Source organism: Sebastes umbrosus, chromosome 5, assembly GCF_015220745.1.
Source record: "Sebastes umbrosus isolate fSebUmb1 chromosome 5, fSebUmb1.pri, whole genome shotgun sequence".
NCBI lineage: Eukaryota > Metazoa > Chordata > Actinopteri > Perciformes > Sebastidae > Sebastes > Sebastes umbrosus.
This window is the reverse complement of record NC_051273.1, coordinates 28,192,387-28,219,246: the sequence shown is the minus strand read 5'-3', so window position 1 is coordinate 28,219,246 and position 26,860 is coordinate 28,192,387. Positions and strand designations below refer to the sequence as shown.

Here is a 26,860-nt window from a genome sequence, read left to right as displayed (position 1 = left end):
ATCAGAAAGAAAAGGCGAGCGGAGGAGGAGGTGCTAGTTTAATGTAATGAGTTGAAACTGGGCTGTTTTGAGGAGTAAAAAAGTTGTTTATTCTACTCTACTGTCTTCCGACCACTGGAGCTTTGTGTTTACTTGGGAACTATACAAAGTTGGAAGAAATGTAGGGACTTTTTGGCCGCTTTTGTCGTTGCCTCACGATGGAGGAACCTGCGACAAGGCAAGTGGTAAACCGTTTGACTCGGTAGCTCACTAATGTTCAACATGTTTGTTCTGCTTATTCACTCAACTTACATGTCTGAGAGTTGTGTTTAACATGCAGGGTGACGTATGGCAAGTATGACCAAATAGTGGCACTTCTGAGTGAAATAACATTGACATTACTGTCCACAGAGAGTGTGAGATGTCCCTGTCAGACGGTACCTCGGAGGACGAGATGCCACTAACGTTACCCACAGAGGGCAGCCTCAGTGGGAGCATCAGAAAGGTGAGACACATGGACACACACACACACACACACACACACACACACTCTCTCTCAGACACATGGACACACACACACACACACACACACACACTCTCAGACACATGGACACACACACACACACACACACACACACTCTCAGACACATGGACACACACACACACACACACACACACTCTCTCAGACACATGGACACACACACACACACACACACACACACACACACACACACTCTCTCAGACACATGGACACACACACACACACACACTCTCTCAGACACATGGACACACACACACACACACACACACACACACACACACTCTCAGACACATGGACACACACACACACACACTCTCTCAGACACATGGACACACACACACACACACACACACACACTCTCTCAGACACATGGACACACACACACACACACACACACACACACTCTCTCTCAGACACATGGACACACACACACACACACACACACACACACACACTCTCAGACACATGGACACACACACACACACACTCTCTCAGACACATAATACATTTACACACACATTTGGGGTATGTGGTAAACACGAGGAAAGGCTCTGATAGGGGTCTGGAGATCCACCATCATGGGTAATAAAACAACTCTTAAAAACCACTTTACCCATATTATTTAAAAAAACATTTTTTCTCACTTATAATAATAATAATAATAATAATAATAATAATCTTTATTTGTATAGCACCTTTCTGAACATAGTTTCAAAGTGCTTGCACAGATACAATGAAATACAGACAAAATAAAATCAACAATAAAAGAGCAAAACATAAAGACCAAATAATGAGAAAACTAAAACCTGTAACTAGTGGTTATCAAAACAATAAGTTACTACACATAAGCCAAAAGAGGACAATATAAGGTGTGGGGAAAAGGTGCACCAAGCTGTTGCCTTACGGAGTTAAAAAAGCCTTTTTATAAAAATGTATTTTATAAAAAAGCCTTTTTATAAAAATGTTTTTTTTAAAAGAGATTTGAAATTAGTAGTAGAGCTGGCTAACCTGAGGTCCTGAGGTAGGCTTTTCCACAGTCTAGGGGCATTGATGGCAAAGGCCCTGTCATCCTTAGTCACCAGCCTAGACCTGGGTACAACCAGTAGAGCCAAGTCAGAGGACCTCAGGTTACGTGGTGGCACATAGGGTGTAAGGAGCTCAGTGATGTAGCCTGGTGCCAAACCATGCAGAGCTTTAAAATAAATTCTAAATTTGACAGGCAACCAGTGAAGTGCAGCTAAAATCGGAGTGATGTGCTCAAATCTCCTCGTACCCGTGATCAGTCTAGCTGATCTATCACTTATCTCTAATGATGTCTCGTTATGCTGGTGTTATGAGCTGTATTTGCCTGAGTTTTGAGATACCAACATCTGAAACCTCTGCCAGCATCTCAATACAGTTGAGTTTAATACAATTTTGATTGTGGAGTTTCAAATAAATGAAAAGGAACATTTGCAAAACACAACAGCAAAGTGTCTTTCAAGAACAATTTCTGGCTGCTTCCTCTGGGTAATCCACAAACTTAACTGGTAACTTTTTTCATATAGGGACTATTTGATCAGAAGAAAATAGTTCCAATGAAAAATGTTGTCAGGTAAGTCTGTAGATTGTATGAGTTAAAAGAGAAATTGTTTTTGGAAAGACACAGTTGAAATTTTGAATGTGGTTCTACAATGATTTGAGCACCAGCAATATAATTTCAAGCACCTCCTTTGTATTAAGATTGCGGCAGAAACTGCAGAGGAGGACATCTCAAAACTTAAAGCAGCAGTTGGTATAATTGGAGCAAATATGATTTTAAAAAAAGGTATTTTTATAAAACGGTCACTATATCCTGACAGTAGTGCATTAGGCATGTAATCTGAAAAAAATCATGTGCCTCTGTGTCCTCCGTTGCTTCTAATGGCATCTGCAGTATTTCACAGACCGGAAGAAAACAACTAATCAGAGCCGAGCTGGAGTCTGCGGTCTCTGAGCAGCTGTCAATTACTCGCAAACTCCGATCAAACAGTCAAACTAGGCAGCACTGATCAAATACGAACCAATATTCTGTTACTGTGATGCCTATTTCTCACCTCAAATGTTTTCAGAAATATCTTCTAGCTGTAAAATGAGAATGTTTGTGACCCAGCAGCCATGTTGAGATCAGTTGAGGAAATAGCAAGCACCGCCCACCAGCCGGAGCAAACTTTCTCATTTTACAGCGGAACGGCACACTAAAAGATATTTCTGAAAACATTTTATGCGAGAAATAGGCATTACAGGAACAGAATATTGATTCATATTTGACCAGCGCTGCTTAGTTTGACCGTTTGATCAGAGTTCGCAAGTGATAGCTGTATCCGTTGAATGAACAGCCAATAGGAACGCTCTCTCTGAAATGACCTGTGATTGGCCAAAGATTTTTTAAAGCCTGAAAACAGAGCCATGAGGAGGTGCAGAAGTCTAGTTATCTCTCAGAACACTTGAATTACAATATGCTGAAAGGTTAGTATAGAATTTTTGCCCAATGATGCCAAAAACATTCTGCCTATTGCCACTTTAAGCAGATAAAACTTAAACTATCTCTGGTTAAATACCACTAGGAGTAAGGGAGAAAAAATTTATTTGGTTATTTATGGGAGCTGACCCTTTTTATTATCTTAAGATACTGTGGGTGTGTTTGAAAAGTGAAACCTGTTTTGTACCTGCATTTGTACTAACACTGATATCATATCAAGTGTAGTTTAGATATGCAGGATCTCAGGCAATATGAATGGTATATTCCCACAGTATATTGAATCCTTGGTTTGAATGGGGAAAACGTTGATGGAGCAAATGATTGATTACAGATATGGTGCCGTTAAGCAAGGCTCTTCACTTTCTGCTGCTTGAGAGGGTAGAAGACTGTGATTGGAGCAGCAACTTAAAGTTTACAGTTTGCATCTGTGTTGCTGAAAAACAACATTTGAGAGAGAAAGTCACCGGGACATCGAAGGTTTTCGACACAGGCTTTTAGGCTTTATCTGCACTGAATGCCGAGCAGCCTCCATCCTCCTGCCCTGCTGCCCTCCTGATGGTTGAGCAGAGGTGGGAGCTCGGCCAGAATCCTAATCCACACAGGCACTCTGAGGATTACTTGACGTGTGCGCATGCTAAACAAACACCTTAACTGGGTGAGAGGGAACGAGAAAGATAAAAGTGGAAAGAGTGTGAGAAAGTGAGAAACGTTCACATATTGTAGAAGTTGGCTGCGAGAAAGCGATGGAAGGAGGCACACGGATAAGGAAAGGGAGTATTCAGTGTGTTTACAGTACAGCTGCTCCATATGTCATATTACTGTACATCTGTTTACCTTTTAAGTGTGAAACGGTGGTGCATTGTATGATAGATTGCTATTTTAGTGAGCAGACCTTTAACAATCAGCTGTTCTGGTGTTGTTGGCAAAATGCCTAGTGAAACGAGATTTAAGAGGCCTTTTAAATCTTCAGACCGATACACAGCTCTGACATATCACCAGATCCTTTTTCTATTAAACATATTATCCTTCTGCGGAGAAGGTTCTGCTCCTGCTGTACCATGCCGGGTTATTACCATTTTTAGCATCCACAAGGCTCTCCCCTCCTGAGCTCCGTCATCTCTGACACGCCCTTTGACACACCCCTCATCTCTGGCACGCTGTGCTTCCAACATGGAGTTTTGCACTGAAATAAGCCTCTCAGGGCACTTTCACAAGCCAACATTTAGTCCAATTTAATCGAACTCTGATGCGGTTCAGCGGTTCATTTGGGCAGTTGTGAAGCAGTAATAATCATACTCTGGTGCGGACCAAAACAACCGGTCTGAGACCGCTTGCGAGAGGTAATCTTGGACTGTTTCCAAGTGAACCAAAATGCAGGCTGCCTGTGTGGGCATTTGTTGAGTTGGACACGGGTAAAGGACGGGTTAACATGAGTGGGAGAGGACTGACCTAGACTTCTACAGAAGTCCGATGAAGCTTGACGTGTGGGCCGAAGAGAACACAGAATATGCTAAATAAAGACCAAAAAAATAGTGACATTTTTAAAGTAATTAGAGATAAAGTGGAGGAGAAGGGATTCCTGTCACTGTAGACCAATGCCAAGTCATAGTGAAACAAGACTTGGTCAAAACAGAGTATATGGCTAGAACGTATGTGAATTTGTGGCTAAATTGTTATATAAATAGTCAGTGGTCATGTCTATAATGTTAAATCCACCTGATTTGTCCCTGGTTTTAAGCTTGCCGTTTCAAACAGGAAACAACATGGCGACCTTCCCTTAAATTTCACTCTGATTCGGACTAGCCAAACAGACTATGCTTTGTGAAAGCGCCCTCAGTCAGCTATCTGTCTAGGTTGTCCTGTACCCTCACCATATACGCTTTAAAAATAAAATGCTATAGTTTACTGATAGTTAAAGTAAGTGTTAAGCCCATGTGAAATCTACCAGGAAGGCTCGTCTTTGGGCAAAATAGTATGATAATAATAATATGATGTGGCAACAGACTTCACTTCCTCTGTGCTTAAAATAGTTAGATTTGCTGCTGTAATTCATCAGTTCATCACTTCTTTTGACTGCTCTATTTCTTTATTTTCTCTGCAGGGATGTGATCCTTTCGCCCAGACTCAGCGCAGTAAACTGCAGCACCGGCGAGCTCGCATCAACCAGCAGATCAACAAGGAGATGCGCATGAGAGCAGGAGCAGAGAACCTGTTCAGGTGAGGTGCTGGGATGGGTCAGATGTTTTTTTTTCTTTCTATACTAGACTTTTTTTGCATTGAACATTTTGAAAATAAAATGCATAACTGCATCACTGTGCCAGTGTCAAGACAATGTCCCCTGATTCATTAAAATAAGTGAAATTCTGTTTGAAATAAGTGAAAATTTACAATGGTGCTGGTATTTGTTTACCTGTTAATGAAAATGGATTTCAAGACACAATACAAGAGTAAAACATTGTTTTTTGAAGTGTTTGCCTGCTTTATCAGTTGTTTCAAAGTACCTAATGTAGTCAGCTGGACACGTTGTTCATAGCATTTATCTTTATTTGAAAGGGCAAGCTTTCTCCTACATCAGCCTTTTCTCTCTAAGATGTGATGATAAATGCTATTCTGGCCTCCTCTGTGTTGGTGGCTCTTTGTTAGCTTGTTGCCTCTGTCACTTTTGTGGTGGCGTCCTGTGATGGGAAAAGGTCAGAGATCACTCCCCTGAAAAACACACACACACACCAGCACCACCCAGTTTTATGGCTCTGTTTGTGTTCACTGCGTCTGTCTGCTTGTGTCTTCTCTTACCATGTTGTGTGTGTTTGTGTCTCCTCTTCCTTTTTTCCTACTAATATTTCTTTGTAAGATAATTGTACACTGCATACTTTTCAGCATGAACACCAATGAGGCTTATCACCCAACTGAATTGTGCTTTGTGTCATTCACACAGCAAACAAGAGATTTATTGGTGAAGAAATGAGGGAAATGAAAAAAGAAACGGTGGCAGCACATCAAAGTATTCTCTCTGAGAACATTAGCGTCATCTTTATCCCCTCAAGCTTCGGTCCATGTCTCGGTGCCTTTGCTTTCTCCCTCCGACTATTTCTCAGGCTCTGCATTACAGATTACTACAGAGGCTGAAAGTAAATATTTAATATATGTGCACACATTTGGTCTACACTTTTGTTGTGGTAGTTTGGCGAACATTTACAGCATGAATAGTCCACTGTGCAAAAGTCTCCCCTTTACTCATAAAGATTCAACTTGGGAGTAGGAGGAGGAGGAGGAGGAGGAGGAGGAGGAGGAGGAGGAGGAGGAGGAGGAGGAGGAGGAGGAGCCACTTAATTAAAGCAAGGAGCCACTTTCTTCCTCCTTAGTGGGGCCGTGTCGGAATCTAATAAGATCAACACAGAAAACAACAGTGTCTTTAATTAAATGACAGTCAGGGGCACCTCTCATTATTATCCCAGGACTAACTAATTAAGTTTCACACATATATTTTTTAGGGATAGGTTGATGATGGATGGCAGGGCTACTATTTTAAATTATTTTCATTACTGTTAAGTCTCTATATTTTTTCCTATAAATTTACAGGAAAAGTGAAAAATACCCCTCATACTTTTCCAGAGGCCTGTACTACGAAGCAGGATTTGGGGTTAGCGAGGTAACTTCAGGTTTAACTCTGGGTTTTCCGTCCTACGATGGTGGTTCACTTCTTACTAGGGTAGATCACCATGGTAACTTATGCTGAACAGCTAACGTGCTCCGGAGCAGGTTATGTTCCCAATAAGAGATCAACTCCTATATAAAAACTGCCTGCTGACCAATCAAAGCATGATGCGCAGATTGTATGATAATACTACGCAAATACAAAGGTTTACAGTCATAATCCAGGCTAAAAACAACACCGTTTCCTTCCTGCATTTCGCAGCTTCAGCTGTGTTACTTTTAGTCTGATTTTGTGTTTAACTTCTTGGTATTTGTCTAATATTATAGTTTGCTCTTCGTTTGTAAAATGTGACGCTCTGCTGACAGTAGACTTGTCCATGTTTGTGATTGGTCAGATGCTGCAAACACCGCCCCTTTTATGTGAACGCGCTCATAGCCAGATTGAGACACCATGGGTTGATTTACCAAGTTGATAACCACCGTCGTAGGACCGCTTAGCGTGATCGCGTTTGTTAGGGTTAGTTAAGTCAGATAATGAGAAGATACCCTGGGTGTGTCGAACTCGCTTCGTAGTACAGGCCTCAGATTTCAACATGACGTCTTCAAATCGGTTGTTTTGCCTGACTAATGGTTCAAAAGATATTCAGTTAACAAATATATAAAATTGAAGCTGAAACGATTAATCGATTGATTGATTAGTCAATCAACAGCAAATTAATTGACAACTTCCTTTTTCAAGCAAAAAACCCATACATTACCTTGTTCTAGCTGTTTAAATGTCAAGATTTACTGCTTTTCTTTGTCTTATTTGATTGTGAACTGAATATATTTGGGTTTTGGACAGTTGGTGAGATAAAAACTGTGTTGGGCATTTTTTTTTTTTTACCAATTTATGACATTTTACAGACCAAGTAATTAATCGAGAATATAATCGAATGAAAATAATCATTAGTTACAGCCCTACTGTATATAAAACAGAGGAAAAACAGTAAATCCTCACACTTAAAAAGCTGAAACTGGTGAATGTTTGGCATTTTTTATTTGATAAATAAATTAGTTTGATAAGTAATAAATCAATTATCAAAGTTAGGTAATTCATTTTCAGCACTCATTTTCAGCACTAATAGGCAGATTGGAGTAATTCTGTAAAGGGTAGCGATTTCTCGTTCTTTTGGATCTTTCTTCCCAACTCCATTTTTGACTGGATTTAGGCTGTTATCCTAAAAGGTGATGACTCAGTTTAGGGGAACTAAAACAAGCGCTCCTGCCCTTTCTATTGGGACGACGGGTCACAGAGACAAAGAGGACCCCCCCACACAGCCTGCCGGCCTGTAATCAGCCGGCTTTGTGTCCGCCTCCTGTCCTGTGCTCATGCAGAGATTCCCAACGGATCCCCGGCAAGCTCATCCCCCACTTATTTGTCTGGCACTGTCAGACCTTTTTTTTTCCTGTCCTCCCCCTTTCCGGTCAACTGGAATAGTTGACACACACATAACGTCTCGCTTTCACTTCACTCACTCTGAAACTGTTGTGGAACTGGTTGGTGGTATGAGAGCTGGTGGGTGGGAGGTGATTGAGAGGGGGGGGGTGCTAATTACAGATGAAAGAGGGGTTGGAACTCATCAGGTCTTGCGATTGGCTGATGCAGACGGCAGGGTGTGTTTTTCCGAGGGACAGCAACTAGTTAAGTCCTGGTCTTCACGTCAGTTATTACAAAAATATCCTAAGTTACATACTGAACAAACTTGTTTTCAGCTTCTCTGATACTTCATGTTTTAAACTCAGAGTAAGAGTTATTTTTCCCCTTAGAAGCTGCAGTATGTTGTGCGTGCAAGTGGGTGTGTGTGAAGGGGATATTTGGCAGCCCATTTAAAGCTGACTAATCAGATTGCCTTGGGCTTCATCCTAGATATAGATTTGCGAGTGTGTGTGTGTGTGTGTGTGTGTGTGTAACTGAGGGAGGGAGTGGCAGATGTAGAGAGAGGTGAGGATAAAGTGGTCCAACTGGACAGATTAACATTATTTACAGGAGTTCAAAGGTCAGTGTTATCTGTGTGTTTGTGCCAAGTTTGATCATGTGTTAAAGAATCCAAACTTTCAGTATATCCACCAGGTTGTCATGAAGAAAGCAAACAATAGCAAAATGTTATCCCAAAAAATCGGAAACATTGTTTTTGGAACATCTGCCCCTTAAGATAAGAGAACTTCCTGAGGGAACTTGTTGTACAGCAGTTGCACTACAAAGTAGGAAAGAGTGCAAATATATAAAGAGTACAAATATAAAATATCAATAAAGGTGCACTATCAATAAATAGATATGCAAAATATAGACTAGGTTAACGACAAGGATCATAAGAGGCTGATATCTCAAGGTGCTATGAGATTTGTACAATTTATCATGTCTAGTTATATTTACTGTACATACATATGTAGCCTTTTTTTAGTCAATGCAAATTAAATTTGATTTAATTTGTTAATGTTAACACATGTTTTGGTTAAAGGTATGGTCAGTAATGCTGAGAAACTAGCAAGACAACATTTTAAATATTATCTAACCAAAAAACCAAGCCCAGTGTTACCATCTCTTTCCCAATGAAAGTAGCTAGCAGCACTAGCTCCAAAAGTCCCTAAATTAAGCGAGAAAGTCGCCAAGTTGACAATCGATTGCTGTTGGGATGTAATAAGAATTTCTACTAATATCACAAAAAATGTAATTGAGCAGCACTAGCAGCACTACCTTAAGTTTTAGAAGGACCTGATTCAGAGTTCAAGACTTTTCCTACTAGAAACCAGTCGTGTCCAAAAATGCACCACCCTTCCATTTTGTTGTTTTCGGGAAGGTCTTGCTTTGGCTGCCAGTTTTTTGTAAATTGATGTGAGCATCTATGATGATGTTGATCAGCATAAGTAAACAAGCTGACAAATAGAAAAAACACTTGAAGAATAAGCTGTGGCAAGGAGGGAAGTAACATTCCCTTAGATTTAACAGAAGTCGGTGATTTAACATCATTTATATAGTATACGCTGGATAGATGAAAAATAACAGGTTTATATTTACTATCAAAAAGTGATCAATTTTAATTACGGAGAATAGAGTCCTGCCATCAGTGGAGTGATGACGCTAATTTAAAGGAATAGTTTATCCACAGATTATATGTTGTCTACTCACCTTCATGTCAGATGAGACACTAGTGACTTTTGAGGGAATATGAGGTCTTATGATGCAAATATGTGCTAAAAAATTGAGAGAAAAAAATATAATATAGAATATAATTGACCAGAAGCCAGACAGGTTTAGTGAAAAGCAAAGACTTTGTGATCAAGGTGGTGGATAAGTGTACATATTCATCGTCATCTCTTAAAGGGATAGTTTGGGTGTTTAGAAGTGGGGTTGTCTGAGGTACTTTTTCCATTAGTCAGTGTATTACCTACAGTAGATGACGGTCAGCACGCCCCCAGTTTGGATAAGCAGACAGAGTACCGACACCAGAGCAAAGCAACACAGTGCTGTGGACGGGGACTGCAGAAAAGAAATTTAAAAGAAAGGCTCACCTAAAAAATGTATATCTGTTTAAGTGTACGTACTTCAAAACACCCAAACCATCCCTTAAAGTGTATTATTTATCTATGACCCAAAACATAACCACACTTTGCCAATTCTTTGAATTTATCATAATTTACCCAGACAGTTTGTAGCTTTCCACCCTAAATCATCCACCTGATGATGCATCTAATGACTCATTCAGCACAGAGACCTGCACATCTTTCTTTTTACAAGATAAGACTGACAGAATGAAATGAGGAAAACTGTCAGTGTTTCCAATACGCAGATTTTATTTAAGCTGTCCAACCAAAAACCTAGGTGTATGTGTCTTTATCTGTATTCATTATTTCTTCCCATCTTGAAAATGTAGATTTATTGAAAGTGTGCCAGAATGATGCATTCATGTGCAAAATATCAGTTATCTTGTGAATTCAGTGCTGCAAGTCTTGTCTCGTCATATCATTAAACCAGTGACATTTAATGATTGCATAATTAGGGGGATTTCCTTGGCATTGGTATATCATCAGTTACCACGGCAACCCAGTGATGCCTCAGACTTCCAGGAACATTGTGTGTTGTTGACCCCCCCCAGCAGTATGAGCTGGCTTTACTCAGCAATAAGACCCTCCCCCTGTGATTGGAGGAGGAGTGGAAAGTCTTGAAGTGAATGAACAGAGAGTGATGGAGGAGAGAGTGGAGAGATGAGATAGTTGCATAAATTAAAGACAAGCTCTTTGTCAATGAAATCTCCACTGCTCATTGTGTAAACGGTGTCATGTTTACGTCCATCATGCAGATTTACATCTGCTAGTCAGTTTTTCAAGGTGGATTGTGTTATTTGTGATACTAAACTGTGTGATAAAGCAGCCAAGGACAAACAGTAACACAACGTCCCCTTACATTTGGTCATTTGTTATTTAGCCCTGTGCCCATTTGTTTTCCTTGCATGGGTAAGTTAAGGCACAAACCCTATAGAAATGTTGAATTCAGTTCTCAGTGTTTTTCATTCTCAAATGACAGGGATCCATACCATGAGCAACAGGAGTCAAGCTGATGAAGAATGAGGGAGATAAATATCAGAATCAGTATCGGTTTTATTTCCAAGTAGGTTTTTACATACAATAAATGTTCCTTAGTGTTTTGTAAATAACAATAAACATATTAAGAGAAAATGAAAAAATAAATAAAAAATAAAGCAAGTAATGCAAAAATCAAAAAACATAAATAGAGAATTCACAATATAATATGAAAAAATATTAGGAACAAAAGGGTAAAATTATACATATTTTTCATAATATATAAAAAAAAAAAATTTTAATGAAAGAGCGGTACAGTTTTTGCAAAAATATGCAATTTTCTATATTCAGGTACAGTATGCTTAATAAATCATCCAAACAATGAAATGTATAATTTATATGTCAGTTACTAAAATAATCAATCAGTTCTAGAAAATTCATATACATTTTGTTAAGCTTTAGGGCTCCAACTACTGATTATTTTACTATCCATTGATCTGTGAAATATCTTTTTCAATTAATTAATCTATAAAATGTCCAAAAATAGTCAAAAATGCCTATATCACAAGTTTCCAGAGCAGAAGTTGACATATTCAAATCTTTTGTTTTGTCTGACCAACAGTCCAAAACTCAAACATATTCAATTTCTAATGATGGAGAAGAAAGAAAAAAACTTCAGGTTCTGCAAAGAGCTCAGTTAAGATACATGTCTGGCCTAATTTAAGGATTTTCTTTAATTATAGATTGTATGGGAGATGGGAGTGTCTGTGATGTTGGTGACTGAACCTTCTCCTGCTCAAGGACTCAGATTTGCCCTTTTGAAGTTGTTGGCATGTTGCTAAATGTCTCTCCTTTTCTCACATTGGAGATGCAAGTCTGTTATAATCTGTTATATGTTGGTGTTAATGACAGATGAGATCTGATGTCTGTGTTAATTTCTGCAGGGCAACAACCAACAACAAGGTGAAGGAGACGGTGGCTCTGGAGCTCAGCTTTGTCAACTCCAACCTGCAGCTGCTCAAAGAGGAGCTGGAGGAGCTCAACAGCAACATGGAGGTCTACCAGACAGACAGGTAGACAGCTCTGACACACACACTAGATCTATGAGAACTTGTGCTCTTGTAAATAATGTTGTGTAATAATAATGTAGGCTACTCAAGTACTGTACTTAAGTACAATTTTGAGGTATTTGTACTCTACTTGAATATTTCCATTTTATGTAACTTTATACTTCTGCTCCATTACATCTCAGAGGGAAATCATGTATTTTTAATTCACTACATTTATTTGACACTATTAATTACTAGCTACTAAACTATGATGTATTATTAAGCAGCATATAATTATTAAGTATATAATGTAGTTAAAATTAGGTCCACCTTTACCAGCTGCAACATTAAAGTGATGAAAACATGAATGCATCAATAATTATAATCCAACAATATACTCTATAGACCTATTATTAAGAAATAGGCCATTCTGCATAATGAGTACTTTTTCTTTTTGGTACTTTAAGTATATTTTGATGCGAATGCTTTTGTACTTTTACTTAAGTAACATTTTGAATGCAGGACTTTTACTTGTAATAGTATTTTTACACTGTTTTACTTTTACGTAAGTAAAAGATCTGAGTACTTCACCCACCACTTTATTTTAGTAAGCAATTTATTCATAAACACATTGGTTGTAGTATAGATATGAATGGTGATGACACAGCAAAAAAAGTCACACCTACGGTAAATGAGATAGGGCCCGTTGCCGACAACGCTGCAGACTCCTGAAGCTCTGAGGACAGTCCACCCCGGTTGAAAGTTGCGCCAGGAACAGGGGGCCCCGTCCCTCCCCGCAGGGAGAGAGCAAAGCAAGCACGGCCCCAGGACGCGGCGAGGGGTGCTGTAAGGGTTAGGGTAACTAGCCACTTTCATCCTGGGCCTTTCCGAGCCAAACTAGAGCGCATTGTGCAGAGGAAATGCGTCCGGCGAGGGCAAGCCAGCCCACCCGTTGACAATGAAAAAAAAATTTCGGTTCATTATGAAACTGTGGCAGGATAAAATAGACTATGGCGGGCTGCCACAGTCTAGGTAATTAATGGGAAACGCTGCACACACACACACACACACACACACACACACACACACGCACAAAATCATGGCCCATTTATTTGTCCCATGAATTCCAGGTCACTCTCATTAGTCTAATGAGAATTATAATTGGTGAAAACAAGCATCAATTACATTTTTGTATTCACACTGTGCCCTGTGTGTATCTGCTCTACGTGTACTTCTATCATTGTGGGGACATATTTATGTTGTAGGCCTTAAGAGTAAGGACATTTTTGTAAAGTGAGGATATTTTTTTCTGATTCTCAATTCTTCAAAGGGCAGTTAAGATTTAGTTTAGGTTAGAATTAGGTTCAGGCAAGGTTATGGTAGGAGGCTAGGGAATTATGTCAGTGAGGGTCCTCACAAGTATAGAAGTACAAATATATATATGTGTGTGTGTGTGTGTGTGTGTGTGTGTGTGTGTGTGTGTGTGTGTGTGTGTGTGTGTGTGTGTGTGTGTGTGTGTGTGTGTGTGTGTGTGTGTGTGTGTGTGTGTGTGTGTGTGTGTGTGTGTGTGTGTGTGTGTGTGTGTGTGTGTGTGTGTGTGTGTGTGTGTGTGTGTGTGTGTGTGTGTGTGTGTGTGTGTGTGTGTGTGTGTGTGTGTGTGTGTGTGTGTGTGTGTGTGTGTGTGTGTGTGTGTGTGTGTGTGTGTGTGTGTGTGTGTGTGTGTGTGTGTGTGTGTGTGTGTGTGTGCAGTCCTTCACAGCCAGGAGATTTTTCCCTCTGCAGCCCAGGGTCACGGGAAGGATAAACCCCTGATTAGAGTGTCATTAATGGCCCTGTGGCGTGTGTGCATGTTTCAGTTCATTGTGAATGGGAGGGAGACTGTGTGTGTGAGGGTGGGAGGGGGTGTCATGGCCGTAAGGGTTAATACTTGGCTTTAGCTTTGCTTATTAGCAGGATGAAGTACTGAGCAGTGAGCCTGCTGGGTTTGAAGAGTAGCAGATGGCAGTGCTGACTTGACCATGGCTATAACCTGCACTATGTGTAATGTTGGTGTTTACATAGTATGTAACCCATGAAAGATTACACACACATTCTGTAAAAACATTTTTTTTCACAGTGAGGCTATCAACGTTCCCATGATACCACTCGGACTTAAAGAAACCAAAGAGGTGGACTTCACAGTTTCTATCCAGGTGAAGATGACATCTCATATCTTTTTCTTTGAGAGAAAAACATTTGAGTGAAACAGTTAATGTATTATTTAAAATACTATAACAAGGTAGAGGAGGAACATTATCCTTATTTTACAAGCAGTGTTTCAGCTTTGACACTAGTTTTAAACTGAAAACAACTTACATCCAGTGGCCTGCTTTATTTATTGTGACAAATACCGGATTAACCCCACATCCAAAAAATGATTTACTTGAAAAATCAAGAAGAAGTTACATTTCAACACAAACTTGGCCTATAAACATAATCAAATATGTGCCAAATCTTGATATTCCGACTTACAAACATGCATAAGTTTCTTTCAACTAATGTGAAAACTACAATAAAGACACTGCCAATGATTTCTGGTGAAACCTTTTGTCAAATTTGATATTTTGTTTGTCTTATATATTTGTTGAAAGGCTACTGATGGGCACCAAAAACTCAGTCATGTCCTCTGCATTTTGTTTAAATATTAGAGAATACCTCAGCTGTGAAACTGATTTGTCATTATGTCACCATCTGTCTCCCCTCATAGGACTTCATCTGTGAGCATTATGGTGAGGACAGCTCTCTCTACAACAAGGAGATCAAGGAGCTTATGGAGCTCAGACAGGTTGATAAATGCACACATACAACTTCATACAAGACAAACCTTGATTTTGTTTAGTTTTAAATCTGTTTGTCATTAAGGAGGAAATGAACTAAATTAAAGATTTACTTTAAAATATCTTGAAAGGTCTGAAATGTACATGTCGGGAATTTGAGGTCTACTTGAAGCTATGTGCCGATGACATTAGATGTTTGTTTATGTGTGTTGTTGTTTGGGGCAGGCCATGCGTACACCCAGTCGTAACCAGGCCGGTCTGGAGCTACTGATGGAGTATTACAACCAGCTGTACTACCTGGACCAGCGCTTCTTCCCCCTACACAGGAACCTGGGCGTGCACTTCCACTGGTAGGACATAATCACTTTTTAATGTAAAAGCCTGGAGGTTATTGAATTGCAAGTCTCAAAGCCTGGTTGTGCAGAGAGAGGATGACAAGTGGATGTTTATTCCTCAGGTTAATTACTTAGTTGCTCAGCTGTATTATGTGAAGAAGTGTGACAGAACGTGAGTTTTTTGAGCTGGACATCATTACATATACAACCAGCGCTGTGATTTGTCATAGAATAGTATGACATAAAAAATGTCATAAAAAGTCATAGTATAGTATGCCATAAAAATATACTATAGTATGTCACAAAAAATGTCATAGTATGCCATAAAAAATCATAATATAATATGCCATTAAAAATGTCGTACTATAGTCTGTCAGAAAAAGTCATACTATAATATGCCATAAAAAATATCATGAAAAGGTCATGGTATAATATGTCATAAAAAGCCGTAGTATAGTATGAGATTAAAATTTAATCCAAAAATTAAAGAAAGGCAAGTTTATTTGTATAGCACATTTCAGCAACAAAGCAATTCAAAGCGCTTTACATAAAACATAAAAATCATCAAGACAAAGTGCAAAAGAAAAACATTATAAAAACAATTTAAATTAGTCATTAAAGATAAAAGAAATTAAAACAAACTAGAATAGAATGAGATAGACAAAACAAAACTAAAAGTCAGTGTAGCATGCACTGTGCATGGTATACTATGTCATAAAAAGTCATAGTATAGTTTACCATAAAAATGTCATACAAAAGCCATAGCATACTATGTCATAAAAGTTCATAGTATCGTTTGCCATAAAAAGCCATAGTATAGTATGCCATAAAAAGGTCATTGTATAGTGTGTGTAAAAAATCATAAAAAGTTATAGTATGTCATCAAAATGTCTTTATTGTATGTAATTAAAAAGTCATTGTAACTTCATCACTCACTCACTCAGTGACAGACTTGCATTTGTAGGTCTGGCGGTTTGGGGTCCAGCCAAAAAAGTAATTGTATATTATGTCGAAAAAGGTCATAAAAGGTCATAGTATTGTTTGTCGAAAGAAATGTCATGATATAGTATGTAAAAAAAAAAAGTCATAGTATAGTATGTAGAAAAAAAAGTTTAGTATAGTATGTAGAAGAAAAAAAAGTCATAGTATGTCGAAAAAATAAAAAAGTCAAGGTATATTTTGTCGAAAAAAGTAAAAGTCATAGTATAGTATGTAAAAAAAAAAAAAAAAAAAAAAAGTCATAGTATGTAGAAAAAAGGTCGTAGTAAAGTGTGTTGAAAAAAATTACAAAATAATGTATGTTAAAGTTTTAAAAAAGTCACAGTATAGTATTTTCGAAAAATGTAATGTAAAAGTCAATAGTATAGTATGCCATAAACTTGTCATTAAAAAAAGGTGAGGTAAGACAAGGCAAGTTTATTTATATAGCACATTTCATCATCTAGGCAGTTCAAAGCACTTCCATAAAACATCCGCAGCTTCAAGATGAAGTGCAAAAGAAACACATTATGAAAGGAAATTTAAAAATGATTAAAAACAGTCAGCTAGAATAGAAACGGGTTTAAAATACAAGAATAAAAGATACCGTGAATAGTATAAAATGTCATCAAAAAGTAAAACAAAGTCATAAAAAAGGCGAAGTAAGACTAACCAAGTTCATTTATATAGCATTCAGCAACAAGGCAATTCAAAGCACTTTACATAAAAAAACATCAAAAGCATTAGTACAAAGTACAAAAGAAACACATTATAAAACAACATTTAAATACAATTCATTAAAGAGCCAAGAGAATAGAAAAGAATAAGACAATACAAGAATAAAAGTCAGTGTATTATACATTGTTAATAGTATAGTATAACACAAAAGTCATAGAATAGTATGTCGAAAAAAAAGTCACATTATAGTATGTCGGGAAAATAAAAAAGGCACGATATAGTTTGTCGAAAAAATAAAAGTCATAGTATAGTTTTTGTCGAAAATAAGTCATAGTATAGTATTTCGAAAAAAAATAAGTCATAGTACAGTATGTCGAAAAATAAAAAGAAGTTACGGTATAGTTTGCTGAAAAAATAAAACGTTACAGTATAGTTTGTCAAAAAAAAAGTCATAGTATAGTATGTCAAAAAATAAAAAAAAGTCATAGTATAGTTTGTATAAAAGTCATAGTATTGTGTGTCGAAAAAAAGATCATAGTATAGTATGTAGAAAAAGTTATAGTATATCTAAAAAATAAGTTATATAGGCTGTCAAAAGTAATTCTATAGTATGTTGAAAAAAAGTCATAGTATAGTGTATAGAAAAAGTTATAGTATATCTAAAAAATAAGTTATATAGGGTGTCAAAGTCATAAAGTCATAGTATAGTATGTCGTAAAAAGAATAAAAAGTCATAGTGTAGCATCTTATAAAAAAAGTCATTGTATGGTACTTCAAAAAAAGTCACAGTATAGTATGTCCAAAAAACGTCGTGGTATGCCATAAGAAATGTCAACAACAATGACTTATGTCATGAAATAAGTCATAGTAATATGACCAAAATAAGTCATAGTATAGTCTTCCTATGTCACACAAACGAAATGCATTAAGTAAATTCATTCTTCCTTCTGTGTCTCTAGGTACGACTCCCTGACAGGCGTCCCGTCATGTCAGCGTACGTTGGCTTTTGAAAAAGGAAGTGTGTTGTTCAACATCGGTGCCCTGTACACACAGATCGGAGCCCGACAGGATCGATCTGCAACAGCTGGCATAGACCGAGCTATAGATGCCTTTCAGAGAGCTGCAGGTAATGAAATACTTACTTAACATTTCCAAAAGCCTTATTCCCTTATGTGGGACTCTACAGTTAGGATGTCAGAACATAAAAGAAGCATTGTTTTTTCACAAAAACAGCGGAGTCTGTCCACCTTATCTGCGAAAATATATATTTGTTTATTTAGCTAGGGCAGGAACTAATTGTTTTTCTAAACCTTTAATCTATACATAATCTTCTTCAATTAATAGATTGTATATTCTATTCATTGTGAAAAAAAGAGAAGTGGCTATTTTAAGAGCCCATGGTGACAGCTTGTTTTGTCCTAAAACTTTAAAAAAAACCTTTAGATATTCAATTTCTAAAGATATAGCACAGAAAAGCAGCAAATCCTCAAATATCAGAAGCTGAGACCAGCAAATATTTGGTATTTTTGCTTGATAAATGACTGTAAATTGAGTAATTGATTGATTAATTAATTCACAAAATATTTCTATTTTGCATATATGTGTGTGTTCATAACGATTGTTGTATTCTTTTTAGGTGCATTTAATTACCTTAAAGAGAATTTCTCCAACGCTCCCAGTCTGGACATGAGTGGTCCGTCGCTCTGCATGCTGGTACGTCTGATGGTCGCCCAGGTGCAGGAGTGTGTGTTTGAGCGCGTCACACTCACCACTCAGGACACACACTTCACTTCCCAGCTCCGCCTGGCACAAGAGGCTGCGAGGGTGAGTTAACAGGTCTCATGTTGTTACTGTTGATGTCCCGTGATTCTCACCCTGTACGTGCTCGTGTGTGCTGTAGGTGTCAGACGTCTACTTGTTAGTGCAGCAGACCATGACGCAGCCTCTGATGAAGGACTACGTGCCGTTTTCTTGGGCGTCCATGGTTCAGGTCAAATGTGAACACTTCCGCGCCCTCTCACACTACTACGCTGCTGTTGCACTCTGCGATCACACGTGTAAGTTAGTCCAAAGCATGCAGAATATTTAATTTATTATTTTTAGTGGGTGTTCACACTATTGTAAACTCTGCAGACGCATTCAATGAAACCTCTTGTTCTGTAGTGTCTGCTGAGGAGGAGGAGGAGGAGGGTGATGAAGCAGAGAAGGCTTTCCTCCAATTCTATGTAAGCGTTCCTGCAGGGCCACAACTCAGCCACGTTTTACAAGACCCTGAAAAAAGAAGAAAACTTGGTGAGTTAATGGAATATGCTTATATGTAGTCCACATATACAGCAGTGTCAAGTCAATGTTTATATGCACAGAGAGAGAGAGACAGTGACAGAGAGCGACAGAGAGCAATAGAGAGAAATAGAGAGAGCGATTGCGTGTGATAGAAAGTGCGCGTAAGGAGAGCAATAGAGAGAGAGAGAGAGCAATAGAGTGATAGCCTGCGATAGAGAGAGAGCGAGTGATATAGAGCGAGATAGAGAGAGCAAGCGATAGAGAAAGAGAGCGAGCAATATAAAGAGAGAGAGAGAGCGATAAAGAGAGAGAGAGAGCCAGCGATAGAGAAAGAGAGTGAGCAATATTGAGAGAGAGAGAGAGAGAGCGATAAAGAGAGAGAGAGAGCCAGCGATAGAGAAAGAGAGCGAGCAATATTGAGAGAGAGAGAGAGAGAGCGATAAAGAGAGAGAGAGAGCCAGCGATAGAGAGAGCGCGTGAGGAGAGCTAGCGATAGAGAAAGAGAGTGAGAGAGAGAGTGATACAGAGAGAGAGAGAGCGAGCAATAGATAGAGAGCAATATAGAGCGATAGAGGGCGAGAGAGAAGAGAGCGAGCAATAGAGAGAAATAGAGCGAGAGAGCATTTGCATGCGATAGAAAGTGCGCGTAGGGAGAGCGAGCAATAGTGATAGATAGAGAGAGAGCGATAGCGATAGAGAGAGCGAGCGAGTTAGAGCGAGCAATAGAGCCAGCGAGAGAGAGAGAGAGAGAGCGAGCGATAGAGAGAGAGTTTCGGACTGATCTAGATAAAAGTAGAATTCACACATTTTCCCTCTTACATGTGTGCAGGTAAAGCTCACCTGCGGCGTGCAGTAATCAGACACGAGGAGGCCATGCGTGTCCACAGTCTGTGTAAGATCCTGAGGAAGATGGACATCCTGCAGGACGTGTTGTCTCTCACACACAAACGCTCTTTGGACAAGTACTCTGAGCTGGACAGAGAGGACGACTTTGATGAAACCGCAGAGGCTCCAGAGATACAGTGTAAGTATCTGTTTCAAGTCATATCAATAATATGATTGTATGATTTAATAACAGTAAGTGATTGTGGTTTGTTCTGTTGACAGCTCAAACCCATCAGAAACCAGACATCACTCCAACCAACTTTGCTAAAGTCCAAGTTACTGATATCTTCCAAAGACTGGTAAGACATATTCATTACAGGAACAGTCTGATATTCAGATAGCAGCAGCTACTGGTACCTGAGTTGAAGATGACTCTTCCCTGTGCTGCAGGGGCCTCTGTCAGTGTTTTGTGCGCGGGCTCGCTGGGGTCCGGTACGCGTGATCTGCCTGCTGAGGAGAGAAGGTGGACTGGGTCTCACGCTCAGAGGAGACTCCCCCGTCCTGGTGGCTGGAGTGGTGCCTGGAGGCTGTGCAGCGGTAAGACAAACTCCACTGACCTATATGTGCATCAGCAGAACTGCTCATGTCTTCCACATCCTGTAAAACTATGAGGAGCAGTTACAAAAGTAAGATTCTCATTCACAACTACTGTACATACATCAGATTTTTAAGGATTTTTTTAATCTAAGCTGTCTTTCAACCAACTTCTTTATTTGAGGTATTAATCCATAATTTGCAGCACATTTTCTTCTCTTTCTATTACTGGAAAAAAATCTGAGCTATACTGTGTTTTCTGTAACCTTCAGTGAACGGTGTCTTGTGCCAGCAGGAAACCCAATAATCTTTGGTTCGTGCAGACAGTAAATCCATCTGAAAATCTGTTTAAACTGAATTAAATTAAATCTGCTCCTGGGCATCTTTTTTAATATTGTTTTTTTTTCTGTAAAATCTGGAAACAATGAGCCTCATAATCTAACTTATAACCAGCATCACAACAATTTCAGTCATTAGTGTGTATTGAAGATACAGTCATTCATTTCTGACCACTAGAGGGCATAATCAAATTTATATAGACACCAATGCAAGGTTTTTAATTGGGCTGGGGGAAGAAAATTGATACAGCATAATATCGCGAGGCAATATTGTATTGACACACGGATGACAAGTATCGATCTTTTATTGTATAAACTATTAACCTCTTAATAATTTGACGGCGGACTCGGCCGCTACTCTATCTGTCAGAGGTTGTAGCAGGCTCAGTCTTAATGTGTGAAGATACAGGTATCATATGAAACTAGAAAATCAAAGGAATCCATTGGTACCAACCATGTCATACTAGCTTGTTGCGAACGAGGCTAAATAACGCTCCAAAGTTACCCTACATTTTGGCGAGGAAAAACTGGCATGGCCATTTTCAAAGGGGTCCCTTGACCTCTGACCTCAAGATAAGATGTTGACAAACTGCATAATTTGCAGTTGAAAGTGTAATGCTCATTTCTCCACCCTGTAGAAAATGCACAAAACACCTCACTGTGGATTTTCACTCTTTTCCTAATGTTTGTGTGTCACACAGGAGGCCGGACTAAGGGAAGGAGACTACATAGTAGCAGTGGACGGAGAGGACTGTAAATGGGCCAAACATGGCGAGGTGGTCCACATGCTAAAGAGCTCTAGCGACAGAGGAGTGGAGCTCAGTGTGGTCACATTACACTCACATGATACACAGGTAAGTACGTGTGTTTGGGATGTCAGTGGCTGCTGTTTCAATGAATGCGTTCATACTAGGGCTGTCAATCGATACAAATATTTAATCGATCGCGATTAATAACAAATTAATCGCACATATTTTATCTGTTCAAAAATTACCTTAAAGGAAGATTTGTCAAGTATTTAATGCACTTAACATGAGTGGGCAAATATGCTTTCTTCATGCAAATGTATGTGTATATTTATTAGGACTTTAGGTTTCTGGACAATATTTGTCATTGTTTTGTGTTAATTGATTTCAAATAAATATATACATATTTGCATAAAGCAGCATATTTGTCCACTCCCATGTTGATAAGAATTTTAAATACTTGACAAATCTCCCTTTAAGGTACATTTTGAACAGATAAAAAATGTGCGATTAATTTGTGATTAATCGCAATTAATCGTGGACAATCATGCAATTAATCACAATTAAATATTTTAATTGATTGACAGTCCAAATATTTATTATTGGAAATCAATGAACAACAAAAAACAATGACAAATATAGTCCAGAAACCCTCACAGGTACTGCATTTAGCATAAGAAATATGCTCAAATCATAACATGGCAAACTGCAGCCCAACAGGCAACAACAGCTGTCAGTGTGTCAGTGTGCTGACTTGACTATGACTTGCCCCAAACTGCATGTGATTATCTTAAAGTGGGCATGTCTGTAAATGGGAGAATCGTGGGTACCCATAGAACCCATTTACATTCACATATCTGGAGGTCAGAGGTCAAGGGATCCTGTTGAAAATGGCCATGACAGTTTTAACGTAAAACCAGCTTGTAAACTGGCAAAAAAAAAAAATTTAGAGTTCTTTAGCCTCATTCACGACAAGCTAGTATGACATCATTGGTACCAATAGATTAGGTTTAATCCTTAGGTTTTCTAGTTTCATATGATACCAGTATCTTCACTCTAGCTTTAAAACTGAGCCCGCTACAACCTAAAGATCACAAGTTGCGTTAATGCATTAAAGAAATTAGTGGTGTTAAAACAAATTTGCGTTAATGTGTTATTATCTCGTTAACTTTGACAGCCCTTGTTCACATTAGGAGACATTACCTGTGTGTGTCAGCAGGTGGAGAGGAGGGCCATCATGCTGTCCCTCGGCAGCGATAAGGAAAACACTCGGCAGCGTATGCTGGGTGGAGCTAAGGGCCAGAGCTCCGCCTCCTTGTTGAACTGGAACAGGAAGAAGAAGAGGGAAGGAGGCGGGGTCACTAAGAGACTAGGAAGCACTTTCAGTTTGTCGTTTGGAAGCATCCGAGACACTGAGTCCATGTACTGAGACATGATTGCAGAGGAACCACTCAGGGAATCACAGCAGTGGAGCACAAGGTACGATCAGGACCGCATTCAGACTGACAGTAGTGCTGCACCAGGCAACACCAGCAGGGGATGCTGCTGCTGCAAAGAGAGCTCTGACAAAAAAGCACACGGTTTGTCCAGTAAAACTGTTGCTGGCTTCTTTTTTTTTTTACTACAGCACAGTCCAATGTATCTGGCAACTTTGTTGGCTAATCAAATATGTGGACGCACACATACCAGGTAGAACACCTTCTAACTTACTAAACTTCAGTAAAATGTAGCTTTTTACTAATTTTCACTTTGCAAGAGTGAAGAGCTTACTATTGCTGCCATGATCATTTTTTAAGAGTTGAACAATCCTGCCTCTGAGGAGGATGCTGTACTGCCTTGGAGTTGAACATTGACACAGAAGGAAACATTTTAGATGCAGGATGCTATTAAATCATTTAGAGACAGTGCTGCCATGCTGTTGACTGACAAAATGTGTGACGCACATGTGATTTTTGATGCACATCTATCACCGGTTGGACTTCTGTGGGCGGCAGGAAGCCATTTTTGAATATTATTGAACTTTTTTCAGCAAACAACTGAGACTAACATCCAAACAACTAGTAACTAGTGAATAAGTACATTCATTTTGTCTCAATTTGCATACTTCTATACTTCCACTTGCTATTTTGATTACAGAAGTGCGTTCACACTGATGGCAAAATGCAGTGCACTCTAAGTACCCAGATGTTGTACTCAAAATGGTCAAAACATTGAGTGTGGAACGCTGGACACTTCTCACCCTCAGCAGTTGGCATCTTTGCTACGTAGTGGAAGGGGAAGGACCACCAACCTATTTCAAACTTGTGTAAATGGCCAGTGAGGAAGCGATTGACACGGCGAACACCAAACTAAAACAAATATATGTGTGTTTTTAGTACCAACTATACTGTAGTGGGATAGAAGCCATTACTGGGTTAATTTATCTGCCTGAATTGAATTATTGGCGATACGGCGTGATGTCTGTTGATCACCAGCTGGTCTACCGAGCTTCCAGTGAGTGCACAACAGCCGTGTGCAATTTGAGACAACACTACCATGTCGAAATTCATGCACTATACAAGTTAGTACATAGTGTACACAGTGTACTACATGGAAGTGTACAAACGGAAGTATACGAATTGAGACACAACTCTAGCCTTTAAGTCTTAAAGATGCTACCAGCTCGTGAATGTTGACATCTGATTGGAAAACACAATTTTTTCTGCTTTTGTTCTAACCCAGATTCAAACTAGCAATCTTAATCTGATGTTTTCGGAGATAACTCTGATCTGGAATTGGGTTTATCAAAAATATGACACGTACACGCCTGTTTGCATCTATTCTTTGTATGACCACACACCAGCGACATTTTCCTTTTTCCTAGGTTGATGCTTTAGAAAAGCATACATTTTATCACATGGGCTAATGTAATGCTACGTGGCGCAGCTGGCAAAATCTTAGTGGGAAAAATGACTGAAAGCTCTTTTACTTAACTTTAAACAAAACATGTATAGTAACATTAATGTAATGGATATAAAAAGAATTGAGAGGGCAAAGCAGAATTAAAAGTATTTCTTGTGTCTTATATTATCCTTAAGTGGTCTCTGAGGTTACAGAATACTCTTAACAGTCACCTGTTTAACCACTGAAGTGCTTCAGATTTCAGTTCATCCACTCATACTTTACATTGTACTTCTACTATAAGTATGATGGAGAAATGTTTGTTGTTTAGTTTTGTCATTTTTAGATGAGTAAAAGCACTTCAGAGGATTTGCTCCTACAGTATGTTTTATAGTTTTGGTATTTTTAATGCACTGTGAATATTAAAAAGGACACATCTGTTAATAATGTAGTTCTGACTTGATGTTTCAATAATGAACATGAAACACGCACATAGAGAGGTTGTGTGTGAAAATTTTGAAATGAAATGTGATACTGCGTTGTATTTTTCAGAGGAGTTTTGTATCGTCTTATATCTATTGTGTCCTTAATAGTTTCTGAGAACGGTCCAGTCACTGTACAGTTTGTTACAGTCAGCCAATATTAGGAACAATAGAGGAGGATGTTAGTAGAAAAAAATAATGTTTCTTTTAATTAACATTGCTTGAACTGTTTGTAAGATTTTGAGATAACTAGAAATGTGAGAGTTGTAGCACAATACTGTTTGGTCCAGCTAAACAATAATGCTGATTTCTTTTTTTTTGCCATGGCCTGTGTGTTTTTACTTTTTCTGTACAATGTTTGTGCCATGGTGGTCCATAGTGATGAGTACAGAAAGCCAGAGGGGACAAACAATGATTTCTCATGTTTTGTTTTCACATGATCACAATATAGTTTTGTTTTATTGTATTCATCATAAAAAAAAAAGCTTACCCATTACAAAAAACAGTGTTGACAATTCAAGCCAAGATTGCAAAACAGTTGGATCTTATGTGTTCTCATATTCATGAAATTAATTTCTGATTTCAAGGAAACAAATGTATTATGTTTGATTTTGTTGAAGGTAACCTTCTTGTTTGCCGAAGAAAAACTGGTACAATCTTTCCTGTTCAGCTTTCTGTACTGTGTATGTGTGTGAGTGAGTAAATGTTTGTGAAGAGGAATAATTTTTTTTCCTTCCGTTTGTGTTTTTGACTAAATATCTGACCATCCCTTAATGACTGCATTTGGGGATTTGCACAGTATTTTTTCAAGTATAAATACAATAAAAGTGAATAATGAACTATCAGCTGCATCTGTTTGACTCTGCCCCCTCATTAAGAACTACCTCAAAATGATATTACATTATAGTAAATGCAACAGCAGAAATGTCTCCATTACACAAGTAAGTACAACTAGATCATCACTTTGTTTATTATATTAAAATTACATTATGTATGAAATCACAATTTGAGATCACATTATTTATTCAGATGTAGCTAGCTTTTTACTTTTTGTTTACTTACTAGCAGTCGTAAGCCGTTAGCTGATGTATAATTTTGACGCTGTTGGCTTTAATTATTAGATATTACCTTTTATTATTATGTTTTCATCATAGCAGTCCTGTTGTGTATACGTATTAAAGGGATAGTTTGGGTGTTTTGAACAGTGCGGTTGTATGAGGTACTTATCCATAGTCAGTCACCTACTGTAGATGACCTACTCTGCCTCATGCCTTCGCTACAGTAGGATTTGTAATATCGCGTACCGACATGGAATCAAAACATAGTACTGCTGTGGACGGGGCTGGAAGAAAAACATTTTAGTCACCTTAAAGAAAGGCTCACACATAAAAAAAAAGAAAAAGATATCCGTTTCACTTTAAGTTTAGTTCCCCATCAGAAAATATTCTAAATAGCGTACACATAAACAGATATTGAATTTTTTTTAGGCAAGCTTTTCTTTTAGGTGGCTAAAATATGTTTTGCTGCCGTCCACAGCAGCACATCGCTTTGTTCCCGTGCAGTAACTCCTGTCTGTTTCTCCAAGCTGGGGGCGCACAGACGAAGTAATACACCGATTATAG

General features: G+C 38.6%; 1 protein-coding gene across 3 annotated transcripts; it reads left to right on the top strand.

Moving 5' to 3' along the window:
- rhpn1 (rhophilin, Rho GTPase binding protein 1) lies at nt 1-26,080 on the top strand. 3 transcript variants are annotated; one of them, XM_037771006.1, is made up of 16 exons: nt 1-217; nt 391-484; nt 5,122-5,237; nt 12,179-12,307; nt 14,400-14,475; nt 15,030-15,107; nt 15,325-15,449; nt 18,050-18,216; nt 18,727-18,914; nt 18,991-19,147; nt 19,254-19,382; nt 20,203-20,397; nt 20,481-20,557; nt 20,649-20,795; nt 21,832-21,984; nt 23,093-26,080. In XM_037771006.1, the coding sequence occupies exons 1-16, from the start codon at nt 198-200 to the stop codon at nt 23,303-23,305; spliced, it is 2,064 nt and encodes a 687-aa protein (XP_037626934.1). In that variant the 5' UTR covers nt 1-197; the 3' UTR covers nt 23,306-26,080. The 3 variants fall into 3 exon arrangements, with proteins under 3 accessions (XP_037626934.1, XP_037626935.1, XP_037626936.1); XM_037771007.1 differs by having other exon boundaries at nt 23,096-23,305; XM_037771008.1 differs by lacking the exons at nt 21,832-21,984; nt 23,093-26,080 and adding an exon at nt 21,065-21,470.
- Nucleotides 26,081-26,860: the final 780 nt, after the last annotated feature.

What these genes read in the sequence shown, in the direction of transcription:
- rhpn1 (XM_037771006.1), top strand. Translation starts at nt 198, where the DNA reads ATGGAGGAACCTGCGACAAG. An exon ending in GAGGTCTACCAGACAGACAG is followed by an intron (nt 12,308 to 14,399) that starts GTAGACAGCTCT and finishes TTTTTTTCACAG; the next exon opens with TGAGGCTATCAACGTTCCCA. An exon ending in AGCTTATGGAGCTCAGACAG is followed by an intron (nt 15,108 to 15,324) that starts GTTGATAAATGC and finishes TGTTTGGGGCAG; the next exon opens with GCCATGCGTACACCCAGTCG.